Source organism: Herpailurus yagouaroundi, unplaced genomic scaffold, assembly GCF_014898765.1.
Source record: "Herpailurus yagouaroundi ecotype Mexico unplaced genomic scaffold, PumYag 77, whole genome shotgun sequence".
NCBI classification, from domain to species: domain Eukaryota; kingdom Metazoa; phylum Chordata; class Mammalia; order Carnivora; family Felidae; genus Herpailurus; species Herpailurus yagouaroundi.
Window position 1 is genome coordinate 8,965,486 of NW_024412388.1, and position 27,339 is coordinate 8,992,824.

Sequence of the window (27,339 nt, forward strand, 5' to 3'; positions counted from 1 at the left end):
CTTCGTAGGCTGTAAGGATCCCTCCCGTGCACACGTACATCCCTCTTCCTGAAGAGTTTGTATTCGGGGAGTGACGGTAAGTGATGTGTCCTACGGAAGCTATTGCACTCAAAGGAAATTTATCATTTCCCAAGCTGTCTGGTAGGTTGTAAGCTGTTCTAGGTTCTGAGAATCTGTAAGTAAGGCCAGGACCGGTCCCCGAGATGGAACAAGAGGCTTCTGTCTCATCTCACCCCTCCCCTGGGTGGGGGGAGATCCTGAAGACCGGTCACCGGGAACTGGCCTGTTGGGCTAAACAGAAATGAAAATCGGTGCTGACAGTGCAGGAAGTGGAGGGCGGGGTGGGTGGGGACTGAGACAACGTGCAAGTGGGGGAATAAGGCTTGATTGGAGGCCAAATTGAGGATATTAAAAGTTTCGAGGTCCACTCCGTGACCCTCCCCCAGGCCCCTCGCCCTGGGCCAACACCCCATGCTGGGTGCACATCCTGGGGCCGTGCCCAGGGGCCAGAGGAGCACAGGTCACCAGTGTTTGAGAGCGAGGTGCAGGCAGGGAGGTCTGCCCACCGCTCTCTGGGGCGTGGGCACAGAACAGCAGCAGTGTGCAGGTGGGGATGGGTCCTGGGGTCAGACCTGGGTTCGAGTCCTAGCTCTGCCACTTACCAGATGGGCACTCTTGGTTATGTGCCTCTATCTCCCTAAAGCGATTTCCTGGTCTTCGAGGTGAAGGTATCAGTCTCTAACCGGTAGGGTCATGGGGTTGCATTAGACCCCACCTGATACGTGGATTGTGCTTGCTGCATGGAAGCTTCTGTCCTGGGTGCAGCCTGGCTGCCACTTGCCAAGAGCGAGCCCTTCCTAGGCTAGCAGAATTCAGCTCCTTCCAGCCTACAAACAGGTCACCCTCAAAAGGGCATCATAAGTGGTGGTTGGTTCCAGCAAGCCTGTGTTTGCTCTGGTAAGGTTAACCGGGGCTTTCAGGCTCTCCTGGGACCTGGCCTCCCTTGGGGCCAAGTTGCAGTGGGAACCCCTCACATCATGGTCCTAGGACTGGGCCGTTTATTAGATGTCTGGAACTCTGGGTATTTGCGATGTGCTCTGGGTCCCTCTGCAAGGGATGTCCTGCTCGTGGTTCTAGTGCATTCCAGGCTGTACTGCATTGCTACTCAAGATTTTTTTTTTTTTTGAGTGGCCTCCCTCCCTCCTTCTTCCCGCCCTCCCTTCCTTCTGAAAACACCCATGGTGACCAGGCCCACATCTAGCTGCAGAGGGACCTAGGAAGGCCTAGGTCTGTCTGTCTAGCGCTCAGACTTGCTGTCCTGGGTCCTGGGTCCAGTGGATGGAGACTGATGAGTGTGCACAACTGATCAGTGAACAAGGTCATTCCAGGATTAATCCCACTGTGTGCTATAAGAAACCCCAATCTGGAGCCTGTGTCACAGTGTCTGGAAGGGAGGGGCAATTCTGGCCAGGTGGCCGGGGAAGTCTTCTCTAAGGAGGGGTCCTCTGAGCTCAACCTGAGGTGACATGACAAGAGGGAGTCTGGGGACCTGGTGGCAGAACATTCCGGCAAGTCAGGAACAGCAACCACAAAGGCCCTGAGGTGGGAATGGCCAGGAGATTCAGGATGCACGGGACATCTGGGTGGCTCCGTGCGCTGAGTGTCCAACTCTTGATTCGGGTCGGGTCACGATCTCGCGGTTTGTGAGTTTGAGTCCCTCATTGGTCTCAGTGCTGGTGGTGCAGAGCCTGCTTGCATTCTCGCTCTCTCTCTCTGCCTCTCTCTCTGTGCCCTGTGCACTCTCTCTCTCTCTCTCTCAAATAAACTAGAAAAAAAAAAAAAAAGATTCAGGAAGCACAGCACCCTGGTGGAAACACAGTGAGCAGAACAGAGAGGAGCAGGAGGTGAGTGTGGAAAGCAGCGGGTGGGTCACGGGGGCCTGCCGGGCGGCTGTCAGGCACCTAGACTTCATCATGAAACATCATTATTTCTATTTTTCTCCTATTAGAACAATAAACATCCTGGTATTATCTCAGGAATAGGCGTGAAGGGCCGAAGCAGAGGCAGCAAAGTTTGTTTGAACCTATTTCAGAGGGAAGCCTGGGCCAGGGGCACCGGTGGCCAGGAGCCAGGAAGCAGTGAGACGGGTGGTCTCAGGACACAGAGAGAAGCCTGCATTACTGATTCATGTGGCCCTGGTTGATGTCACCACAGGAGGCTGGCCGTCAGTCAGTCTAGTTCCCCCTTTCTCCGGGTGCCTTCCAGGAGAGTAAAAACCACACCAAAAATTCTTGGGGGAGGCTGGAGCCTTTGTTTGTTTTCGGGTGTGGGGCGTGGGGTCTCTCTGAACCACGGCCTGCACTTTCTTCCACGCGCCCCCTTCTGTTTCATCACCGTGGCTTCACCTGTCGGGGAAGGAATGGCTCAGCTCAGTCAGGATTCACCTCCTGCTCGAGCGACTCCGGCTACGGGGCCTCCAGCAAAGCCCTTAAGCGCCTTTAACTTCGGTTTCCCAATCTGCAAAATGGGCACAACAGCTGCCTTCCGAGGTGGTCGTGCGGCCCAGCGGTAACGCAGGGCAAGTGCTCGGCCTGGTGCTAGGCATGGTCCCTGTTCAGGAAATAGCAGTCCAAGTAGGCGTTTCAGGAGCCTTACAGTTGGCTCCAGCCTGTCTACATTCTTTCTGTATTTGAGTTTCATGATGATAGCTGAAAAGCCAAGTATCAGCGCTCCCTTTTACAGACCGGAGCTCAGAGAGGCAGACAAACTGACCTACTGTCACACAGCCGGGAAGTCCCCCTCCCGCCCATGTGGCCAGGATGCCTCTGTGGTTGGGCTGTGTTTATGTAGAGCCATCATCTGGCACTGTGCCCTCTGGACAAGTTTCCTTTCACTTCCCAACTCTCCACAGCTGGGAGATGGGAAGGAGGTCGGTTTCATTCCCCCTCTTCCAGGGAGGCAGAGATGGTCACAGGAGGCTGGGGAACCTGCCCAAGGTCTAGTGGCTGGCCAGTTGTGGCTTTCTGAGTCTCCTGGTGAGGCAGAAAGGACACGAGGCTAGCCCAGTCAGAGCCTCTGTTCTTGGAGCTTCTCCCCCTGATCCTGCGGGCAGGGGAGACCCAAGGCTGGGAGGGCAGGCGGTGCAGACAGCATCTTCTGGAGAACCACCTGACCCCGGTATTGCCTTGTGCATCCTCAGTCACCCCTTGTGCCCTGCTCTCTGCCCCATGCCCCTGAGGAGCCCCCGAGGAGCCCTCCCTTCTGGGAGCCCCAGAAGGAAGACCAGTCGAGAACAAGCCTCCCCATTTCACAGATGGGAAAACTGAGCCCCACAGAGGTAAAGCAATTTGCCTAACATCTCAGCTTGGTGCTGTGTGGAGACAGGGTGGGGGGAAATCACTGTTCAGTCCAAGTGAACAAGTAAAGATTACCTGCTGACTTTCATTCTTCCGTTCTTTGTTTTTGTTTTTAATTTGGTGTTAAAAGTAACTGTGGTGAGTGAGTTGGGTTCTTATTTATGAGGCAACTTTGCAGGAGTCAAAGTAGTTCCCACAGTCAGACGAGAACGTCGTGGGAGCAGGGCTTCCTAAGCACATGGCTTGTTTGGTCCAACAGGGCTCCTGCTTTGAAGGGCCAGCGCTGGGTTTACTGCTTTGCTGTGCTGTCTGATAAATTATTAACCTTTGGACAAAGGGCCCTGTGTTTTCTTTTTTTTTTTTTTTCCACTGGGTCTCACAAATGACGTAGCTGGTTCTGCATAAGAGGCAGCGAAATTGTTAGGAACTTACTCAGGTCCAAGGCACTTTCCATACTTTGCCACTTACCCTCATAGTGGCCGTGATTATAGATGAGCTCGCCGGGCCCCAGTCTGCAAAAATGTCGAATGGCTAGTAACTGACCTCAACTGTCCTGGTTCTCTCTTGCTACATCATAAACCACCTCACGACTTAGTGGCTTAAAACAACGTTTGTCATTGATTGTGCTCACAGATCTGCAGTTTGGCCCCGACTTGGCAGGAGAGTCCACCTCAGTTCACACTGGTGCCCCGCGGCTGGCCCGGGGATTGTTGCGGGTTTCTCCCCACGGGCCTCTTCTGTGTTCCTAGAACAAACCACCCCAGCGTAGGAAATAGGACCCGCCAGGTTCCTAAGATCTGGACCCAGAAACGGGCACAGCATCACCTTGGCTACATTCTGTTGGTTAAGCAGCCACAGAGCCCACATTGAAGGTGAGGGGTTGTAGATCCCCCAGCCCTCAATAGGAGGGTCAAAGAATTTTGAGATCTTACTGTGTGACAGGCACTGTGCTTAATACTTCGTATATTGCCTCATTTCGTGTTCCCAATAATTTGACCCTTACTGCTCCCAGAGTTGCCTCAAGGAAGCTAAATATAACCTGTCCAAGGTCATCTGGATGGAATTTGAATTCGAGTTTGTCTGTCTCCGGAGTGTGAGCTCTCACCTTGGGGACGACCTGACCTGTGCATTCAGGAGCCCCCGCAGTTGGAATGAGGCAGAGCCGAAAATCGAGCCTACGTCTGTTTGATTCCATAACTTTGGAGACATTCAAAGTAATCAGCTCAACACCCCAGTTTCCACATGGGGAAACTGAGGCTGCAAGAGGTCTTGCTGGGCCTCCCCTGAGAAGGGGGGCAGCGTCTGGCACCTTCTAAGGCAGGATGGGTTCCCCCCCTCCACACCCTCGCCGGGGCTGCGCACAGCCTGGTCAGGAAGTCACAGAGAGCTGTGGGCAGGTTATGCAAGAGGCTGTCGCAGGGATATTGTTTTTCATTGCGATCACACTTCACTCAGGAAATACCCACAGCTTCGGTGGGTGCCGAGGGAGGAGGTGTTGAGGCAGGTGTCAAGGGAGGGCCCCTCACTTCGGGCAGAAGACCCCTTGTGAACTCTGGGGCACTCCGGAGATGGCCTGGCCAGGTTCATTCACTCAAAGTTCTCTGAGAGCCACTCAGTGTCCCTGTGAGCTGGGCTCTGACCAAAGAGGTAGGGTCTCCATCCCTACCTTCCAGGATGTCCTGCGTCAGTGAGAAAGACAATACGGACTCTTACTTATCGAGGCTTTTTGTGTTCTCGTTTAAACCCCGCAGTGCCCTAGGAAGTGATTGCTATTAATACCTCTCTGTTACAAATGAGGAAACAGAGGCACGGAGTAATTCGTCACTTTGCCTGAGGTCACACAGCTGCTAAGTGGTGCAGCCAGCATTCAAAACCCAGGCCATCCGGCTGGAGTCCAAGTTCCCAACCACTTGGCCATGCTATTCCGTCATAGCTGAGGCTGCGGTCACCGCTGTGCTGTGGCTCCGCCCTCAAGTCCCAGACCCTGCAGAGCACACCACCCGGGCATCTGCCAGGCTCCAGGCTCCAGAACCATACAGCGAATGGCGTTTGCCTCCTGGCTTTCGTCCTCCCTTTTGGAAGCCCAGCTCCGACTGGGCTGTTCTCTCATACAACCTTTGATGGTTCCCCAGTACCTACAGGCCGGAGTCCGCCTGCCAATCTGGCCCTCGCAGGCACGTCCTACTACCTCCCGTGGCTCCTGTGTCCAAACCAACCTGCAACCCAGCTTCGTCCCCTCTCGATTCCACCCCACCTGCCCCTGACACCAAATACAGAAGACACGTCTCGCTGTGCAATCTCGGCCCAGCGCCCCAACTCCCAAACCTCCATCCTCCACTTCCTCCTCCTCCCCCTCCAGAAAGCCTTCCAGGACCACCCAGGACCAGGGCCTCTGTGTCCTCCAAGTTCCCACAGCCCTGACTTGTGAAGAGGGTTGGGGGTCAAGTCCCAGAAGGCCCACAAGAAACATCTCTGTGCGGAGAGAAGAATTTGTTCACCCGTTTGGCGGAGTCGTTTGAGCAGCAGACCTGTCTAGAGCACCTATTGTGTGTCAGGGACTGTGCTGGGAAACACTGTGGGCTGGGAGAAGACGGTACTGCTCCCGGGGAGTCCGGGCTAACCACAGAGGCCGGCCTGGGGTCGGGCAGTGGCTGAGGATGTGACCGTCGCTGGGACTGAGGGAAGCGTGGGGCGTGGGGCTCTAGTGCCCACGGCTTGGCACGTGGCCCGGAGGGTGGGCCTCCTCGACCTCCTGTGTGGAATGGGTTTCACGAGAGTACTCGTCCCAAAGATAGGTTGCAAAGATTAAGCCCGCTCATGGGTTTGTGAATTATTGAGCTCACACTGTATGTGCTGCTGGGTGCTGGGGACATAGCCCTGCCCTTGTGGAGGGACAAGAAAGGGAGCATGAGACAACTTTAGCCAGCGGTACCCGCCATAAAGACAAAAACCTCAGTGGTCTGCGTAGGGCGCTCAGGGATGCGGCCAGGGCTTGGGGATTTGGTCCTCTTTGAAGGTCTGAGGGCAGGGTGAGAAATTCGGGGCATGGTGTGAGAAGCGGTCTGGGGCAGAGGCCGCCTCTCTGCCGAATTCCCACCTCTGGGCCTCTGAGGACAAAGGGGCGAGATGCCGGAGGCAGTGTCCTAGGGGGCAGCCCTGCAGGCGCTGGGAGGGAGGCGGAGGGGCTGGGCCCCTGGTGACAAGTTGCCACGACCTCACACCTCACGAGGGTGGGGGAACTGCAGGGGAACGGGCCTGCAGGGGGTTTCCTTTGAGTGTGAGGGGGGAGGAGAGGGACTGAGCACTTCGGGAACTTCACAGGGAAAACTTCCCCTGAACTTGTGGTGGTGGAGGGGGGCGGGGGAGGGCAGCGCGCCGTTCTGGGGAGGCCGAACGCATGGCCACTGTCAAGTTCTGAGTCTCCATTTATCGAGCACCTACCACGTGCCACGTGCTGCGGGCTCCCAAACCCTGATCTTTACAGTATCCCTGCAAAAGGGACTTTTAAAAAAGATGATTTATTTATTTATTTTTGAGAAAGAGAGAGAGAGAGAATGAATGCAAATGGGGGAGGCACAGAAAGAAAGGGAGACACAGAATCCAAAGCAGGCTCCAGGCTCTGAGCTGTCAGCATAGAGCCCGATGCGGGGTTTGAACTCATGAACCGTGAGACCATGACATGAGCCGAAGCCGGAGGCTTAGCCATCTGAGCCACCCAGGCGCCCTGGGGCTTATTTTTATTATTTATTTATTTATTTATTTATTTTCTGATGTTAAAAAAAATTTTTTTTTAACGTTTATTTATTTTTGAGAGACAGAGAGAGATAGAGCATGAGCAGGGGAGGGACAGAGAGAGAGGAGACACAGAATCTGAAGCAGGCTCCAGGCTCTGAGCTGTCAGCACAGAGCCCGATGGGGGGCTCGAACTCATAAACCGTGAGATCATGACCTGAGCCGGAGCTGGATGCTTAACCGACCGAGCCCCCCAGGCGCCCCTATTTTTTGACGTTTTAATTTATTTTTGAGACAGAGAGAAAGCGCGGGCTGGGGAGGGGCAGAGAGAAAGAGAGACAGGATCCAAAGCCGGCTCTGCACTGACAGCAGAGAACCCGATGTGGGGCTGGAACTTGCAAATTGCAAGATCATGATCCGAGCCGAAGTCGGACGCTCAGCTGACCGAGCCCCGCAGGGACCCCGTAAAGGGGACTTATTTATGCCCATTCCATAGATGAGGAAATGGAGACTCAAGGAGAAGAAGTGATTTGTCCAAGGTCAAGGTCACATGCCAGTAAATGGCCTGAGCTAGGACTTGAACCCAGGTCCAGGTGGTGGCCAAGTTGAAGCCTTCTTGGTGCTCGAAATTCCACCATTCATTCCCAGGAGCTGAAGCGGGCTGGGATCTCATTTGGGCACTTGGCCGGAGCAGGGTCTCCGTGGGCTGCGGGCGAAGGGGCGTGAGAACTCTGCCCGGCACACAGTAGGCACTCAGTAAGTATGTACGGGGTGTGCAGGGAAGGCAGTGCGGGCCTGGGGGCGGTGAGGGACTCTGGCTCCCTGGGAGCGAGGTCCTACAGACAGCTCCACGTGGACGATGGACTAGAGGTGGCCAAGTCACTGTCACCTAGTTCAAGGAGCCCCCCGGCTCCTCAGCCAGGTACCCCTGTCCCTCCCACAAGCTCTCTGCAGAGGGTGTACCCACACCGGGTCATCCCTGTCCGGCCCTGCCCAGCTCTGGCCAGTAGACGTGTCCACGTAAACATCCGAATGAGTGAAGACTGGGAAATTGTACCAGGGGAAAAATTCTTTCTTTCTTCCTCCTTTTGAGTTGGGGAAGGGAAAAGTTGCTGGGAAAATGAGGTCAGCGACTTGAGTGTCGCGTGCTCCTTGCTGATGAGCAAGGAGAGGTGGTGTCACGTGCTGGGTGCCACGTCAGGGAGACAGGCACAGAGCGACCCGGTGTCCAGCCTGGCTGGGCAACTGCACCCCTCCCCCCCAACCCCAGCCCTCCTCGCTCCCCGGCTGCTCCCGCTCTGAGCCAAGGTCTTGCAGATGAGAAAAACACGTGCCGGTTCTCCCGTCTGCAGGCCATCCGGGCTGGTGGCTCCCAAGCAGTGCGCTGACATGGCCGGAGGCAAACGGGGGTCCCAGGGCAGGGCTGATACGCAGGAGGATTTGTGGCCCCCAGACCTCAGAGCCCCCTGCAGCCCCTCTCTCTCAGGGTACAGATCGGGAAACTGAGGCCTGGAGAGGAGGGCGATGTGTCCGAGGTCACAGGCCTCAGAACTAGAGCTCAGGGGCCACCTGGGTGGCTCAGTTGGTTGAGCGTCTGACTCTTGATTTCGGCTCAGGTCATGAACTCAGTGTTTTCGGGATGGAGTCCTGCATCGGGCTCTGTGCTGACAGCTCGGAGCCTGCTTGGGATTCTCTCTCCCTCTCTCTCTCTCTGCCCCTTCCCTGCTTTTGCTTGTGTGTTCTGTTTCTCTCGGTCTCTCTCAAAACAAACTTAAAAAAAAAAAAAAAAAAAAAAAGAACTAGAACTCAGGTTCCTGGTGCCTTAAATAGTAAAACAAAAACCAAAATCCTTACAAATAAGGAAGTAAGTAAAATCTGGGAGGAGAAAAAACTAACAGAAAAAGTATAAGGAAAATAATAAACATTATGCGTGATCCCATCACCCATTACCACTACTTCAAACATTTTGGTTTCTTTCCCTTCTAAGTAACTTTTAAAAACTATCTTCAGGGGCGCCTGGGTGGCACAGTCGGTTAAGCGTCCGACTTCAGCCAGGTCACGGTCTCGCGGTCCGTGAGTTCGAGCCCCGCGTCAGGCTCTGGGCTGACGGCTCAGAGCCTGGAGCCTGCTTCCGATTCTGTGTCTCCCTCTCTCTCTGCCCCTCCCCCATTCATGCTCTGTCTCTCTCTGTCTCAAAAATAAATAAACGTTGAAAAAAATAAATAAATAAAAACTATCTTCAGTGATTTCTTAACCAAACTAAACTTTCCAACCTATGGTTATGAGTGACGTGGCCATTTTTCATAGCCCTCCTCACACTGTTAAAATGGTCTCCATCCTACGATTATAAACGGTGAGCAATTCATGACTTGGACTGTTGGTATGAGTGCCAAGAACTTCACGTACAGTTGCATTTACCCTTCATGACACCTTTTGGAGGCCAGTGTAGTTATTACTGCCGTTCTACAGATCAAGAAACAGGCTCAGAGAGGTGTAGTGACTTTTCCAAGGTCACACAGCCAATGAGTGGCAGAGTTGGGATCCAGACCCTGGCAATCCGAGAAAACTGAGTTCTCTCTCCATATAAGATTCCACTATAGGGGCACCTGGGTGGCTCAGTTGGTTAGGCAACTGACTTCAGCTCAGGTCATGATCTCTTGGTTCGTGGGTTCGAGCCCCGCGTCGGGCTCTGTGCTGACAGCTCAGAGCCTGGAGCCTACTTCGGATTCTGTGTCTCCCTATCTCTTTGCTCCTGCCCCGCTCACACTCTGTCTCTGTCTCTCTCTCAAAAATAAAAATAAACATTAAAAATAAGCCCCACAAAACTTGAAGATTCCACTACAATAAATAATTTTATGGCATATATATGTATATTATGTATATGTCCATATATATATATACATATATACACACACATGTTTGCTAATAAATATATATTTGCAAGTCTCTGGTTTAGCTCATTTTCTTTCTCTCCAATGCCAGACTTCCTGTAGAAAGAGCAAGAGACCCCTGTGGACTGGAGACATCTTGGAGGGCTTCAAGAAGAAGGTGGGGTTGGAGCAAAGCCCTGAAGAATGGCTCTGCCTCAAATGGGAAGGCATTGCATTTCAATGTGAGAGTGTTTAAGCCCACACTTCCTGGGGGTTCAGGTGGGAGCCCTCTGGGAAAGTACTTTGGAGGAAGCTTTGGGGAAAGGTGAGGTAAGGACAGGTTTAGGAAAGCGATTCTCCCCAGGAAAGGCCAAAGGAGATGTGCCAGGTAGGCCTTTGCCTCCTAGCTGGGCTCGTCTGAAGAGCTGGGGCCACCAAGTCGGTACAAGCTCCTGGTGATGGGGGAGATGGGCCTGGTAAGCCCACCGCTCCCTAAGGGTCAGGCTGGAGAAAGCCCTGTGTTCGGGACACCAGAAGAACCCCAAGTTCTCCATCTATGAAGTGGTGCCTCTTTAGAATGAGTGGTACAACTTAACATAAGAGATCATGGCCTCGGGGTTCAGCAAATCCTTCAAAACTGACATTTTAGATTTTAATGATATCAGTCGTAGGATCGATTTGCTGTATGTTATGTGTTCACACTCTGTGTGCTGGCTGTGAGGGCTTGACGAGCCACTTAAGATCGTATATTGGATCATCTCTTAAGACTACTAGGCTCTGGGGCGCCTGGGTGGCTCGGTCGGTTGAGCATCCGACTTTGGCTCAGGTCACGATCTCACGGTCTATGAGTTCGAGCCCCGCGTCGGGCTCTGTGCTGACAGCTCAGAGCCTGGAGCCTGCTTTGGATTCTGTGTCTCCCTCTCTCTCTGCCCCTCCCTTGCTCATGCTCTGTCTCTCTCTGTCTCAAAAATAAATAAAAACATTAAAAAAAAAAAAAAAAAGACTACTAGGCTGTGCCATTGAGCTTGCCTGGAGGAGATATGGCGGCGATCAGCTAAGAGCCCAGGAGGTAGAAGGGGCGAGTTAGGGAGGGGTGCTGATGCCTTTCACCTCTCCACGCCCGGATGTCCAGAGAAAAATCAAACCAAACGGAAGATAGAAGGTGCTCTGCACAAATGAAGGATGCATCATGGTGGCGGGCGGGTTACACCAAATGGTGCAATGATGTCAGGTTTTTTTCATATTCACCTGTCAATTCAGTGCAAATCCCAGCTGGAGCTCGAAGAACGGAACGAGTGTGTTCTAAAATATATATGGAAGAATGAAGAACCCTGTATACGAGCAAGGAGGACTCACTCTACCAGGAACCGAACAGTCTACAGAGCGCTACTGATGAAAACCATGGGGAACTATCCCAGGAGCAAGGCGGATGGAGGCGAAGAGACAGTCCAGCCACAGCGCCATGTAATCATGATCGGGGTTGACATCCTGGGATGGGAGAGACTGGAGGAAAATGAAGTTGGGGCTCTAGATTTTATACACCACATATAATCTGGTTGTGTTGAAGACCTTGGTGGGAGATGTCAAAAGCATAAAGTGAAGGAGAACAGCCGTGGAAAAATATCTTTTTATCCTACAGGTTGGGAGGGAACTTTTGATGAAGATCTAAATAGGCAGAAAAAAAAGAAAAGAAAAGAAAAGAGAAAAGGAAAGAAATCAGTGGATTTGATGATTACATTAAACTGAAGGATTTTTTTCTTTTTAATAGCAAAGGGCACCATCAACCAGGACACCAGACCGAGGGCAGGATAAGAGAAATGTTTGTGACGTCTCAGATGACAAGGGATTAATATCTAGAATATACAAGGAATTATTGCAAAGCTGCAAGAAAAAGACAGGAAATAATAGAAATATGGTCAAAGGATGTGAATAGGCAGTTCACAGAAGGGGAAACCCAAGTGACTAACAAGTAATGAAGAGGTGCTCAAACCCACAAATATTCAGAGAAATGGAAATGAAGCGAGAGGCGGTCCCACATCACACCCATTGAATTGGCCCAAATCAGAATGGGACCCTCGTGACAGGGAGTGTGGCTGGGGTGGCCAGCCTGGGGCGGGGGGGGGGGGGGGCAACGATTGGCAGCTTCAGGGAAATAGGCCCACAGCAACGCCCAGACCCGGCAGTCCCACCCCAGAGAGATCCCAGAGCCCACGGACACCACAGGATTTTTGGACTGAGCTCACAGTGGTGGGGAGCGGGGCGGGAGCAGGGATTGGGGAAAAAAGAAAGCAAGTGTGGACTCTTGCATGGAAGAGCGTGATTCATCGAACCCCCTGCAGGTGAAGTTCAAACAAACAGAGCCAGGGAGAAGTCCTGCAAAAAAGATTCCATTCACACCAGCTACCAGATTATAAAATCCCTGGGAATTATTTACAAAGCAGGGGATGGGGGGTGGGGAGGGGCCTCTCCAGGCCAGAGCTGCCCAGTCTGTAATGGGGTGGAGAACTCAGAGGGGACCCAGGGGAGGCAGGGAAACTGAGGCCAGGGTAAGGCGGGTCTGGAGAGCTCAGGGAAGAAGGCAGCCATTGTGTCTTTAACTTTCGCCAGAAAGTGGGGACGAGCCGGAAGCAGCTTCCCCAGGAGGAGGGGGGTTTGGAGAGTGGGGTGGGGGATGGGTGGCAGGTGGAGGGTTGGGGGCTAGTGGGTAGAGGAGTTAGGGGTTGAGGTTTGGGGGACTTGGGGGCACGCATGCCTCAAGTGAGAGGAATTTTGGCACGGCCAGGGCGAGGTTCTACCCTGAAAGCGGGTAGGAGAATTGAAAGCACTTTGAAAATATGAAGGGCTATAAAAGGAAACCCACTGACAAGATCAAAGGTCCTCGCACTTGTGGGCACGCGGGAGTCTCACATGCCGCTGGTGGGAGTGTAACCGGGTACAGCCCCTTGGGAGAGGAATCTGGCAGGACCTAGTGAAAATGAAAATGTGCAAACCCCACCATCTGGCAGTTCGACTTTCTAGGTTTAGGACCTAGGAGTCTAGGAGGCGCTCAATCCCGTGCTTCTGGGAGGCAGGCGCCAAGGATGGGCATCCCCAAGCAGGGATGGAGGAAAGTGCAGGCACCCAGGCGTCCCCTAGCAGGGAGCAGGGAGCAGGGAGCAGGGAGCAGGCTGTGGAGCAGGCTTGCGGGCCAGCACCACACAGCAGGTACAGAGGACGGGCAAGGTCTGAACTCATCAACACGGAAAGTTCTCAGAAACATGTCCGAGGGGAGGGGAAGCGATCAAGGGGCAGAGCTGCGAGCCTGGTTTTCTACCGTTTGTGTAAATGCAGAGGCATAGAGAACGATACTCTGTGTTGTTTGTTTAAACGAGAAGGCAGAAGACAGACTAGAGAGCCATGTAGGGCCACTCAGAGACTCAGAGTAACAGGTGCCTTTGGGGAGAAGGAGATGGGATGAGAACTGGGTGGGGGAGTGTCAAGAAAGGCTTCGATTTTAATTATAAAATAAAATAATTTGAAGCAAAAATTAGTCAACAAATACAGAGAAACTGCTATTTATTTTTTAATGTTTTTACTTATTTTTGAGACAGAGAGAGACAGAGCATGAGCAGGGGAGGGGCAGAGAGAGAGGGAGACGCAGAATCCGAAGCAGGCTCCAGGCTCTGAGCTGTCAGCACAGAGCCCGACGTGGGGCTCGAACTCACGGCCCGCAAGATCATGGCCTGAGCTGAAGTCGGCCGCTTAACCGACTGAGCCACCCCAAGAACCTGCTATTTAAAAGAAAGTATCTATCTAATGTCTGTGTTGCTATTCTAGGTGCTGGGGACCCAGGAGAGAACAAAAAAGGCGAGACCCCAGCCTTCGTGGGAGAGACAGACAGACACTACACACACAGAAGTTCTAGAACTGCTAAGAAAAAAAGTGAAGCAGGTATTTTAGTTAGGGGGTCAGAGGAGCCTGTCTGAGGAGGTGACATTGGAGCAGAGGCTGCACTGAAGTCAGGAAGTGATTCATGCAGGTATCTGGAGGAAGGGTGATCCAGACGGAGAGGCCTGCAAGTGCAAAGGTCTGGTGGCAGGAGCGTGCTCTGTGCGCTCAGGCCAGGCCGGGAGGGCAGAGGGGTCAAGAGTTAAATGATATGATGTCAGAGAGGAATGAGGGCGGCCATTGGATGTTAACATTGGTCAGTTCCGGGTAGTGGAAGTATGGGTGTTCTGGATCCTCGGCTTTGAAATTTTTTTTAATTTAAAAAAAAATCTGAAAATGAAGAGGATGTAAGGTAAAAAGATAGATGGGTGTTGGGGCGCCTGGGTGGCTCAGTCGGTTGAGTGTCGGACGTCGGCTCAGGTCATGATCTCACATTGGTGGGTGCGAGTCCCGCGTTGGGCCCTGTGCTGACAGCTCAGAGCCTGGAGCCTGCTTCGGATTCTGGGTCTCGGGAAAATCAGAATCCTCAAATGTCAGGACGCCGGCAGGGACTCGGTCCTAGTCCACAGAAGGCAGAGGAGCCAGGTGGTCATGCTGTGGCTGCCCCTTCCCCACCCAGGGCACGCCCGGTCCTCAGCCACACGTCCTTTCTTGCAGACGCCACGCTCGAGCTCCCGCTCGCTGGGCCCCGGGCGGCCACCATCATGCAGAGCTGGCGGTGAGGGTGAGATCAGCCTCTCTCCCCTGACTCTCAGCTGGCCCCACTTGACTCGGCTGAGAAACTGAGGGTCTTCGGGTGGTTGGGGGCTGGTTCTTGAGAAGAGGCAACCTAGAACAGGGAGGTTGGGGCAGAATGATTGGGGGGGTGCGGGAGGAGGACTGGAGGCCCTCTTGACTCCATTTCCCCAATTGCCTGGGGTCCTCTCTGAGGGTCGGGGGAAGGGAGCTCTGCACTCCTCCGCCCTCCTCTTCTTTGGAAGGAAACGGGGACAGGGGCTGGCTGCTTGGCACGACCAGGTTAGCCTGAGGTGTGGCCCTGGGATGGCGGGAGGGCCAGGGGAGGCACAGATGAAGAAAACAGTTTCAGGGCTGTGGCTAACACTGTGTTACTTCCTGTTCGTGATTTAGGACGTGAGTCATCCAGGGGCTGGCCCAGGGCATTTAGGGTGCTGAGATAAGCAGGACAGTGGAACGAGAGAAGGTTGCCTGCTCTGGCTGTGGGCCAAGCTGGGTGGGGATGGGGAGGCGGGCAGGGTGGGGTGGGGGGGGGGAGGGTCAGGCTGCCCGAGCAGCTCCTTTGAGACAGGATCCCACTGGACGCCCAGACCAGGTGAGAAGGTACTGGCTTTGTGGCTGGTTCTGAGACCTCCCCACAGCGTGAACTGCCGTTGCCAACCCAACCACAGCTATGCCTTCCAGACCGCCCTTAGCCACAGCACCTGCTGCAGCTAAACCCTCTCTGCACAGGGTTCCCCAAAAGATATCCATTAGTCACCTGAGGGCACGTTAAAAAGCCAGATCATCAGGCCCTCAACAGACACGGGAGTGGGGCCCAGGAATCTGCACATTTAACAAGCCTTCCAGATGACTCTGATGCTGGCTAAAGCTGGAGAGCCATATTCCTCCAAACGCCTGGCACGTAGCAGGTGTTCAGGAAATACCGGCGGACAGACTGGCTGTTCTTGGGTCCGATGCCTTCCACCACACCTGCTTGCAAAGCACAACCATCAGCTCATTGGGGTGAGATGGTGGAGGGCCCTCTGAGAGCTATGGGCTGCACTGGGAAGGGAGGAAAGGCTCCAGGGAGGCCCAGGCCAAGGGTATATACTGTGCATGCAGCCCCTGGGTTGGGGACCAGAGGGCCACAGTCCTACCTGCTGGAACCTGCTGATTCCCCATGACCGAGCAGCAAAAACAATGGGCTGTGGGACTTCGGGGTCTGAGACATGCATGGCCTGGGAGACCACGTTGAGTGGGTAGGGCCTCAGAGGGAGTAGGATGGACTAGATTCCTGGGTCTTGACCCTGACATCCGCTCACTCACTCACGTCTTCGCCCCTGTGCTGTCCAGCTTTACTGAGCCCCTCCCTCTGGGGAAATAGCAGGGACCATGACCAAGTGCCTCTGCCCTCAAAGACCACACAGTCCAGCGGCGTGAGAAGCAGCCGGCTGAGCACTTGCTTGGCAAACTAACTCAGTGGGAGCCCAATGTTGCCTTCACTAGCTGTACAAGCTTCCTACGAGGCTTGGCCCCTCCGCTGCAAGACCATGTCTGTAAGTCGTCTGGCCCCGAGCAGACTTCCAATAACCGCTAGTCTCGCAATTACTAACAGAGGAGAGGGGGATGTGAGCAGCTAACCATACGGAGGTGAGGGTTCTGCTAAAGGTCTGCAAAAGTACCAACCCCTGCCTTGGCTGGTGGAGTGTGGTTAAGGGCAAGTTTCACAAAGGAGAGGGAGTCGGTGATCACCAAGCAGATGGAAGGGGAAGCTGTCCCGGGCAGAGGAACCCAGGGGCAAAGGCACGGAGGTGGGGACCCAAGGTTATTCAGGGAGTCCAGGGTGGTTAACGTATGGGGCTGGGGGGGGGATCTGCCTGGCAGGCAGTGTGGGCCAGGACGTGAAGGCCTCCAGCATCTCACCGAGGAGGCTGAGCTCGATTCAGAAGGCTGCGGGGAGCCACGGGCGAGGGCATGGAGGGCCCTAGGGGTTCTCCGTGTTGGCACTACCCACATTTTGGGCTGGATAATTCTCTGCTGTGGAGGCTGTCCTGTGTATCATGGGATATTTAGCAGCATCCCGGCCTCTACCCCACGAGAGGCCCGTACCGCCACTCTGCCCCCTGAATTGTGACAATCCCAAATGTCTCCAGACATGGATAGATGTCCCTTGTAGGGCAGGGGGCAAAATTGCCCCTTGATTTTCAAACCACCGGACCAGGGGGAAATGGCATGACTGCCTTATGCTTTTGGGAGCTGGCCCTGACCACAGCACGGAGCACAGATTAGAGAGACAGAACCTGGAGGCCAGAGGACCAGCTGGGAGATCACTAGAGCATCATGAGTGAGAAACGGCCATGGCCAAAGACACGGCTGGGCTGTGGGGCAGGAGGAAAGGAGCCAGGGATCCAGACCAAGGCAGGGTGCTAAGGGGACTCTGTGCACTTGCTGAGTTTTAGCAGATTTCCCAGCGGCAGGTACACAATGGTGGGTGCCAAGACCAAATCCCATCTTGGAGAGAGAGAGAGTCCGGGGCCACCCGTGCAGGTGTGCTGACGCTGAATGACGAATGGCTCACCCAGAATCTGCCGTCGCCCATCCCTAGCCTAAAGAAGGCGTTGGGTCTGGAGATGCCAAAAGAGATTTGGGGAAGGGTGTCGCCGTTGTACTGAGCGCCCCCTGCTGCTTCTTGGGGGAGGGGGTGCTTCCCTTGATCGCGGGCAAAGCAGGAAGGGCTACAAAGGACCACTCTGACAGCTGGATATCCAAGGAGTTTAGGGCCCACAAGACTGACAGGAGATTCTCGCCTGCTTTGTGCCCTCCTGAGTGCCCAGCACCCCAGGGTTGGCCCCACAGATGCTCGATAAAAGTGTGTGACCTGAGTTAGAGCCTGAGGCTAGATGGGCCTGAGGTGACTGCGCCTTTTCCCTTGGACCGGTGCCAGCTGGTGGCCTGTGTTCAGCCACAGGCCCCACCAGGCCCCTGCGCGGCTCTCTATGGCAGTGGGCTGACCCCACAAACTAAATTTCCCAGGTTCCCTTGTCAAACGTTTTCCATCTTAGGTTCGGCCAGTGGGAGGCACTGGTGGGAGACGAGGGCCCGAAAGGAAGGGAGAAGCCGGGATATTTCCCTTCATTGTGCTTCACATAGTGTCTCCTGCAGTGGCTCTGTCTCCTCCGTGGTTCCAGATTCCCCCAGACGCCCTGGCTCCTGGCTCTGGTGGTGCCATCTTCAGCCACAGGGGTGGTGGCAGCATCTTGTGGTTGTTAATCTTAGGGTTATCTCCCCTTCTTCTAATTGTCCTTTTAATTCCTTTAACACCTTTGTAACTAATTCCTCTGTATTAAATCCACTATATAGAAGGGCGCCTGGGTGGCTCAGTTGGTTAAGCATCCGACTCTCGACTTCGGCTCTGGTCATGATCTCATGGTTCGTGAGATTGAGCCCTATGTTGGGCTGTGCACTGACAGCACAGAGCCTGCTTGGGACTCTCTCTCTCTCTCTCTCTCTCTCTCAAAATAAATAAATGAACTTAAAAAAATAAATACCCTTGATAGAATCACTAGGCAGAGGTTTGCTTTTCTCTCGACTTGGCTGCCACCTACCCTTTGGGTCCACTGATGGAGTTGGGATGGGAAGTGGGGTCCCAGGAGGATCCCCACATTTGGGTGGTGAAGAAGCCATTCACTGGGATGGGGAGCCATCGGAGGAGCCAGTGGGACCCATTGGGTTTGAGAGGTACGTGGGTCATCCATGGAGAACCACTTGTCCCTGCATCCACCAGGTGACTCCCCCCCCCCCCCACTCCTGGTCTTTGGCTCTCTCTTCCAGATCGGGGAGTCCTCAAAACTGCCAGGCGAGACTAGTAAGGGCCAGAAGAAACCTTTGTGCTAGTTTTAGAGGCTGACTCTCTATACAGAGTCAAGTTTGTGGGTTGTGCTACCGCACCCTCAGCGTGGCCTATCTCTTAGAAATGTTTGGGAACCAGGTAATTTCCCAGACTCCTGGTCAGGAGATGGGATTTTCCACCTCACAAGAGTCACTTCCCAGTTTCATTCAGTGCCTAGATGCACCAACCTTGCTATCTCCATCATGGGGGTTGGTGGCCCAGAGCAGAGGTCCCTGAACCTCTTGGCAGCCTGCAGTGAGGGAATGGGAGAACAGAATTGTCTCCTGCGGCCCTGCCCACCCCACTCCTCCGAAATGCCCTGTGTGCTGGGGGCAAGGACTCCCAGGCCTGGGGGAGTGAGTTCTGGCCACACGGGGCTGGCCCTTGCTTTAGAGTTGTGGCTCAGGGCGCCTGGGTGGCTCAATCGGTTAAGTGGCCGACTTCGGCTCAGGTCATGATCTTGCGGTCCGTGAGTTCGAGCCCCGCATCGGGCTCTGTGCTGACAGCTCGGAGCCTGGAGCCTGTTTCGGATTCTGTGTCTCCCTCTCTCTGACCCTCCCCTGTTCATGCTCTCTCTCTGTCTCAAAAATAAATAAACGTTAAAAAAAAAAAAATTAGAGTTGTGGCTCAACGAGAAGGAAGATGGAAGATGGCGAAGATAGCAGGGAGCGTGGGTGCTCGGTCGTGATGCGAGCCCCAGGGGAGCCTGCCAGCCCTCGCGGCCCTTGGCCTGGGCTCTCTCTGGACGCCCTCAATTTCCCAGATGGCTTTCTGTCCTAGCCTTGTTTACTTGTTCGTCACCTGGACGGAAGACTTAAGAAGGAAGGCAGGGCAGGGTCTGGCTCGCTCTGAGAAGGGCTTGAAGAACATTTAAGGACAGGGGCACCTGGCTCGATCTCAGGGTGGTGAGTTCAAGCCCCACACTGGGCATGGAGCCTACTAAAAAAAAAAAAAAAAGTTTGAGGATAAATTAACAAATGGATAATAGTAATAACAGCCAACTCAGTATACACAGCTTATTAAGTTACATATACATTTCGTGAGCGTACATACATAACATATATATTATATAGCTTTTAATCTTCAGAAAATGTAACTCTGTGAGGGTAACGCAGAGACACCCTCAGACGGTCTGGCTCGAGTCCAAATGAGTGAATTATATAGAACACTGGTGGTCCGCCAGAGCTAGTGTCACCTTTGGGAGATGTTTTTCCAAATTAGTGTCCCATCCCCACAGCAATGGGGAGCCAGCGGGGGAAGGGAGTGGGTGGGAGGGGTAGGTGGATGCAGGGCAGGTTGAGAGGCACAGCCTGGGGGCAGCAACAAACCTGGTGGGAGGGTGACTTCAAGGGGAAGGGGCACGAGAAGGAGGTGGAGGCGGAGGGGTCCCCGAGAGCGGGAGCCCGGGGCGAGTTGAGGGGGTAAGAGCCGGAGCGGGGACGCGGGGCCAGGCGCGAGGGGGGCGGGGGCGGGGGCGGGGGCGGGGAGGAGGCGTGGTCGAGAGGCCCCGCCCCGCCCCCTCCACCTGCCTCCCTCCGGCCGCCAGAACCCAGGCTTTCGCTTTCCGTCGGAGGCGCCGGAGGCAGCTGGGCGCGGAGAGGAGGCGCGAGGGCCCAAGGGCGCGACAGCCAGGGACGGCCGGACCCGCCCGCGCTCCCGCCGCCGCACGCATGGCGCCCGCCGTCCTCTGGGCCACGCTGGCCGTCGGACTGCAGCTCTGGGCCGCGGGGCGCGCCGTGCCCGCCCAGGTGGGTGACCCGCGCGGCTCCACGCCCACCGGTTGGCGCGCACCCCACCCCCCCCCATCCCGGAGCGCGGTGTCGGGGCTCGGGGAGACCGAGGCGCCGCCCCCTGAGGGTGAGACGGTCGCCGCGCGCGCCCGGAGACCCGCCGGGACCCTCCCAAGGCCTGTGTGGCACACGTGCGCTCCGGCCGCGAACTCCGCCCCCGCCGCCCCGGGGCGCAGCCCGTCCCCTCCGGCCGCGCCGACCCGGGCGTTTGGGGCCAGCCGGCCGGCTCCGGGCTGATCCCCGTTAGAGTCTGGCCCCCGACTCAGACACCCCTGCGACTGCGGCGCCCGGCCTGCCTCCCGCGGCGGGGTAGGGGGTCCCGTACCGGGGCGCTGTCCTCGCTGCGGACGCGGGCCCTCTCTTTAGAAGACTTCCTCCTCCTCTGGGCTATGGTTTTCCTCTTTCTTAGAAATGCTGGGACTGCGCGTCTGAAAGAACAGGGCCAGATGTGCAGTAAGCGCCTAATAAGGGCACAGTAGGACCGTGGGCTGCGTCCCCGTGCGTTTGCGCAGACCCCTTCGCCAGGACCGACTTGGGGTGTCCGGCGACCATTTCAGAGCCTGTTTATTCTTTGCGGACTCTGGGTGCTGGGGAGGAGACCGTGTCTTCAGGTTCCCCTGGGCTGACCTCCGCGAGGGCCTGTATCTGAGCTCGGGGGTCACAGGAGGTGCGGGAGGCCTTCTGGGCAGTTTAGCCAAGGCAGACGGGGCCCCTTAGGGACTGCAGAAACATGGAGAAAACAGGCCTCGTGCACCCACCACGGTAGCAAGGTAGAGTCTGCAAAGGGATCGCGCATCCTTTGCCTGTTTTGGGCTGTCTGCGTGGTCTGGTAAGACAGAGTAACCCCATTTCACAGAGAAGGCAAACTGAGGCTCAGAGAACTTGTATTTTGTGGAAGGGCATAGGGGGTGCTCTTCCTCTAAAGGGGGCATTTCCCCCCTCCAACCTCCTCATGACCTTACCCTGATGAATGTGCGATGTGCTGACTCAGGTGAACATCTTCACGGGGAGGAAGGTGGGAGGTGGCACTGGCTCATGCGGTAATGTGAAGTGACTCACTGGCCACGGCTGGAGACATCTTTAGAGTCCAGCTCTCCAGGGCAGAGGATGGAGGCTGTCGCACCGGAGTTGACTCACCTGCAGTGGGTGCCAGGATGTACCCTGGGGCGGCGGTGGGGAGGGGGGGGTCTGCCCCAGAGGTTGTCTTGAAAACAGAGGAGGGTCAGGAGAATCCCAGCTCTGAAAGCCTGAGCGCAGGGTCAAGTCACAGACTCGGGCCTCGAGGGGTGTTGTCCTGCCCTGGTGAACCCTGGGGTCATGTGAGCCCATCGGGGGAACAGGTGCAAGGCTTCTCTGTGCAACACCACGCCTGAGTCCCAGAGTAGTGTGAGGGGTCCTTGGTGTCTCTCACTTCCCACACCTCCGGGCCAGCTCCCGTGTCTGCTCAGGTCCCCTTGCCCCGGACTATGTCCACAGCCTCGGGGCTGACCTCCTGGCCCCCGCTGCCTCTCCCACTGACCCTCCTTGGTGGCACTGCTCCCCGTATTGGGGTACCTCTGCGCCTGCCCGAGAAGCCTGCTAATGACTCCCAGTGGCGGAGGAAAAAATCCCCCCGGGTGTCTCAGGTTGGAGTGAGTGAAGTATCTGGGTTCTTTCTGCCACCTCTCTGCATCCGTACCCCACATCCAGAGAGACTTGGTCATTGCATTGTCCCCTCTTCACGGCACACCCCTTGCCGCCTCCTTCTGGCCTTTCCCACGAACCACCCCTTCCAGAAAAGCCTTTCCTCACCCTCCCGGTTGGATTGGATCAAAGCTCTTTGTTTCTCCCAAGAACAGACTCTATTCTGCTTTTGAATCTAGTGGTGTCTTATCTACCTCAACAGGTGGAAATTTCCTTGACCGCAGGGCCTGTGGGGTCCTCTTCCCCCTGGTTTTTATGAACTAAGTGCCAGGCACTGTGCTAGGCCTTTAGGACAGAATCTCACTGAAAGCTTCCTTACAGCAACTCCTAAAAGGCGGGGGAGGTGGTTGCTGCTGTTCCCATTTGGAGACGTGGAAGCTGGGGCCCAGAGAGGTTGTGACATTTCCCAGGATTACAGGGCTGGCGGCGGGGAGGGGCTGGGGGGATTTGAATGCAGGTCTGCCTGATTCCCCAGCTCCTTCCACACTGTGCTCCCTGTGTCAGGATCTCCCCGCTGCCCCCAGCCAGCTGCCTCACCCACAGTGTGCACTCAGGATTGTTGGCTGTGACTCACCGTAGTTGCAGAAGGAGCCCCCCCGGGGGACCTGAACTGGCTGCAGGGTGTGGCAGATTCATTTTGCCATCCGGGCTTTTGCCTCCTTTAAAAGCCGTTTCTGGCTGGTGTGGAGTGCATCATTCATTCATCTGGTATTCATTCATTCGGCAAATAAATGCGAGGAGAGCTGGCGGAATAGGTAAGGGCACTTGGTGCCCTCTGAGGGGGATGGGCAGGGCCCCTGCCGTCTGGCTGTCTGCTGGGAAGGGGGTCGGCCTGCCTCTCACCGGAAGTCTGGAGGCTGAGGGGCCCCTACTACTTGCCTGCTCATTACCCGGGGGGCTGGGGCCAGCTGGGGTTAAGGGGACAGATTGGGGCTCCCAGTTTGACCTGGGGACAATGGCCTTTGATGTGGAGATGGGTGATCTGTGTACCTGCTGTCCCGGGATGCCCCCTGCCCGACCTCCCAGAGGGGAGCTTGTGTGCTGACTGGGGATGTGGCCTGGTGGTTGGTCCTCCTGCACAGGGCGGCGGGCAGCCAGCCAGGCACCCTGGTACGGCGCCGTTCATTCATTCCCCCAGCATTCGTGGACACCTACTCTAGGCCCACCCCGGTGCTGGGCTCTGGGGACCTCAGATGACCATGACCCGGCTCCAGCTCTCCAGGAGCCACGTTGCCAGTGGTCACAGACCTGGGCTCTGCCCCTACCCGCCCTTGAGAGCTGGGCCAAGTTAGTGGCATGGACACTGTGGGCCTGGAAAGTACTTCCCACCTTGCTGTCCTCACAGAGCCGAGTGGGTGTGAAAGGTATTGCGGCAGATAATGGCTGAGAGCCTTCCAGGCATTTTCGTGTTAGGTAGTGACCCTCACTGACATCCTGGAGCACCATTGCTTTCCAGGGCTGGGAGATACTTTATGGCCTTGACCATCCAGTGCTTCCTAGAGGAGTAGCCAGGAAAGTTGTATGTTGGGTGGGGTGGGCAGGGGGAGTTTTGATGTCAACCATGGTGTGTGTGTGTGTGTGTGTGTGTGTGTGTGTGTATGTGTTCCATTCAGCTCTCAGTTTTATGCCATGCTGGCTGCTTTTCTGTTCCTCAGGCATGTCACACACACCTACCTCAGGGCCTTTGCACTTGCCTTTCCCTTTCCCTTGAATGCTCCTCCTGCTGATCTCCCCTAGTCTCATCACACTACTTCTTTCTGCTCAAATGAATTCTCCTCAGAGAGCCCTTCTCTGACCATCCTGCCTACAAAAGCTCCCCACCAGGTGCTCTCCCTCCCCTGACCTGCTTTGTTTTCTTTGTTCTGTTTCTTTCACTTTTACCGCATCTTCCTACTGGATTGTAAGCACAGTGAGGGCTGGGACCTGCTCGCCGCTATAGACTCACCGCCTAGAACCGAGGTTCTCATTCTCAGCACCCTTGACATTGGGCCACATCATTGTTTTGGGGCTGTCCTGTGTGTTCTGGTACATTTAGCAGCATCCCTGACATCTACCCACTAGATGCTAGTAGAACCCCCCCCCCTTTAGTTGTGACAATTAAAATGTTACCAGATATTGTTGAACGTCCCCTGGGGGAGAAATTTCCCTGGTTGAGAACCGCTGGCTTAGAATAGTGCCTGGCATGTCGTAGGTGCTAGAAAATATTGAGTAAATGTGCAAAAATATTCACTTGACCTGTATCATGGCCCTGTTTTTTGGATGAGGCAGAAGGGTTTGAGAAGCCAGTGGTGGCAGGGCTGGGTTCCAGTCTGTCTCCCTCCGTTTGGGGTATTTCTCTGGGTTCCTCTTCACGCCGTATTGGGTCTGCGGAGGCTAGGGGTGCTCTCCTGAAAGTGCTCCCTCCTGTCCTTCACATCCCCTCTCTAGCTCATGACAGGGCCATCCACTGGCAATGACTCAGGGCCCCGATCGGCATGTGACTGGCCCAGAAGCGGGAAGGGAGGGAAGCTGGGGGTTAGGGAGGAGAGAGGGGTGCCACCGGGGGAACGGGAACAAAGTGGGGATGCTGTGGCTCCCAGTTCCGGGCCCTTTGCTGGGTCATGGGAAAGCAGTATTGATGACTTAGGGGAAGGGCCCAGCCCTCAGAATCAGGCAGATCTCAGCTCAAATCCTTCCTCTGCTGTTTACAGGCTGTGTGTTTTTGGCAAGTCTTTCTATCTCTGGGGAGCCTCTGTGTTTCCAGCTGGAAAATGGGAACGACCTCCAGCTCATTGGATGCTTGTCAGGGTTAAAAGTGCTTTGTAGGCTATGCAGTTCACTGGTGGCTATTTGAGCATGGGTGGCTTTGCAGGGCCTGACCTGACTTTGCATTATAGGATGGTGCTCAGGCTGAGGCGGGGACCACCGGGGAGTCAGATTCTCTGTCTCTGAGCCACAAGGGCCCCAAGGTGTGGGTAGCAGACCTCTGGTTGCCCAGAGCTTATGCCCAACATCCCTGAGAGCAACTTTCATTCTGCCCTGCCTTTTCCTGGCTGTCCTTCCTCCCCTGAAGCCCCCTCACTGGGCCTCTCTCACCACCTGTCCGACTGCTTGGCCTCCGGACCCTAGCATGTGGTCACGGTCAGGGGGTCAGGAAATCACTCCCCCACTCCTTTCATGAGTGACAGGTGCTGTATGTCATTTGAGAGTGAGCGAGGGGTACATTTGGCACAGTTCCGAGGAGTCTTAAGACCTCCCTGTGAAAGGGATTGTCTGGCCTCAGCTTCCCTGCCTTCAAGATGGTCCTTCTTCCAGGCTATCTCTAAAATCTCTTCCGTTTCTAATCTCTGTGATCCTGAAGTTCTGTTTACTTGTAACCCTGAGAAGGGAAAGCCCTTTGGAGGATCCTCTGAGGCCATTCTCCAGCCTCTAAGGGACCTCCAAGACGGCAAGGCCCCAAGGAAGGAACACTGGCCCAGGTGTCAGGAGAACCGGGTTCCCAGCCCAGCACTGCCACTGGCTTGCTGTGTGACCTCCTTCAGGTTACTTAGCTTCTCTGGGGCTAAGCATTCCTCTCTATTAAACCTCCCACCACTGATCCCAACACTCTCCTGGAATGTTGGGGAGGTGCTAACTTTGCATGTGTTTAACAAAGGCCTAGACCGAGGAGGGGTGTGTGTCTAAAAGTTTTCCCAGGAAGCAGAGCCCAACACTCCCCACTGCGAATATCTTGGCTTCCCAGCCTCTCTTCCTGTTGACCTCAATCCCGCTGGCTTTGCCTGGAATGATTCCTTGACTCAGGCCCCAGTGGCACCAAGAATTCCTGGCTGCCTGTCAACTTGCATCCAGAACAAGATGCAGAACCCTCAGGCGGAACAGGACTCATGGCTTTCCTGCCTCCTTGCCACTTAGTAAAATTCAGAAGCCAGACTCCCTGGGGCCTCAAACCGTGAGTAAGTCTATGCCGTGGGCACCCACTGCAGGGCCTGCTGTCTGGGAACCCACGAGTTCAAGGAAGCCTCGGTGGGAGTGACGGTCTCCTCGAAGAAGCCCTCTGTTACCTGTGATGGGCGCACAGCCCTCCCCGCTGGTGCTGAGTCTGGCAGGCGTCCTTCACAGCCCCGGGGCTTTGGGCGTTTGTCCCCCCTCTGCCGAGCTACTGACTGTGGGGCTAGGACTCTGAAGCTCAAGGCCCACCCCTGTGGGGCTCACGGTCATTTTCCACTGTGGCATGTTGTGAGGTCACCGGGGAAATAGTGACATCACTGTGGTTTGGGGCACTTGGGGTGCGCACCCAGTAGGAGGAAGTGTCTGTTTACCGACTGGGGTTTGGGAAAATAGATTTCCTTCTGCCCCAGAGGTGAGCGGCGCTGGGGGAGCTGAGTTGCGGGGGCAGCTGTCCAGGAGGCCCCAGGCTGGAGCCGTGGTCTGGTCTCTGCCCTGCTCTCTTGTTGTCTGACACACCGTTCTACCTCTCTGAGCCCCCACGTCTTCTTTGCAGGGACAGGCTTCGTCTCTGGTGTCACCTGTGGGACACAGAGGCAGTGTGGAATGCGGAATGACTTCAAGAGCCACAGGATGGGTCTGTTTCTGGGTCCTCAGGAGGCCAGCAAACTGCTGCTCTGTCCGTGACTTTGGAGCCGGGGCCCTGAGTTGACCCAGCCCCTCCGACAGGGCAGAAATCCCCAGGGGGTTTTGTTTGTTTTCTTTTGATGTCCAGACGGTGGCCCACACCCATCTGTTTCAATCTGAGCTTGGCCCTGAGTGGGCATGGCTGCTGTGGCCACAGGTTCAGGGAATTGAGTGGGCCTGCGATGCGAGGTGGGGAGCAGTGTGGGGAAGGATTTGGGGACAGGACAGGCAGGCTGTGTACGGGTATCTTGTGGGCCGTCCGTGGGAGGCCTTCTCCAGCGCCTGTCAGGAGAGATGCCATGGGCTGTAGAAGTGACCAGAGCGTGAGGCTGGGAGCTGAGGGGTCTGGGGCCTGGGCGTGGCTCAGTCTCCAGCTCTGGGGGGCCTGGCCACTTTCCTTCTCCTCTCTGAGCCTCAGCTGCCGCAGCTGGAAGTTGGGATCAGCGTGGACCTCGCCCACCCCTGCCTTGGAGTCCTTTGGCCCCGAGTGTTAGACTGGGGGAGGGACTGGGGGAGGTGGTGCACGGGGTGGGGGGCTGTTCGTGGCTTTGGGCAGAGGGTGGAGTGCTGTTCTGCCTCCACACGCCGCCCGCCCTTGGAAGGCCCCTGTCTGGTCTTGACAGTGACCCTCCCGGCAGGGGCACCTTAGTCATCAGGATGCTCACCAGCACGTTGGGCGCCCCGTCTGTCCTTCCTCCTGCTGACCCACAGCCTGGCTTCTGTCTGCCACTCTTAGAGACTCCGGGGTTGGCTTCTCCCTGTTG

The 27,339-nt window shown here is 55.5% G+C and overlaps 1 protein-coding gene and 1 long non-coding RNA gene across 2 annotated transcripts in view; one reads left to right on the forward strand and one right to left on the reverse strand.

Moving 5' to 3' along the window:
- Window positions 1-19,568: 19,568 nt before the first annotated feature.
- LOC121021347 (uncharacterized) lies at window positions 19,569-26,407 on the reverse strand. Its single transcript, XR_005786518.1, has 4 exons — window positions 26,005-26,407; window positions 21,244-21,418; window positions 20,607-20,709; window positions 19,569-19,686 (listed from the first exon to the last, which is right to left on the reverse strand). It is a non-coding gene; the product is annotated as an uncharacterized LOC121021347 (long non-coding RNA).
- Window positions 20,050-27,339, forward strand: part of TNFRSF1B (TNF receptor superfamily member 1B) — a 32,687-nt gene continuing 25,397 nt past the window's right edge. The window contains 1 exon segment of the mRNA XM_040461625.1: window positions 20,050-20,239. Coding sequence (XP_040317559.1) covers window positions 20,162-20,239 — 78 coding nt within the window. The 5' untranslated portion in view covers window positions 20,050-20,161.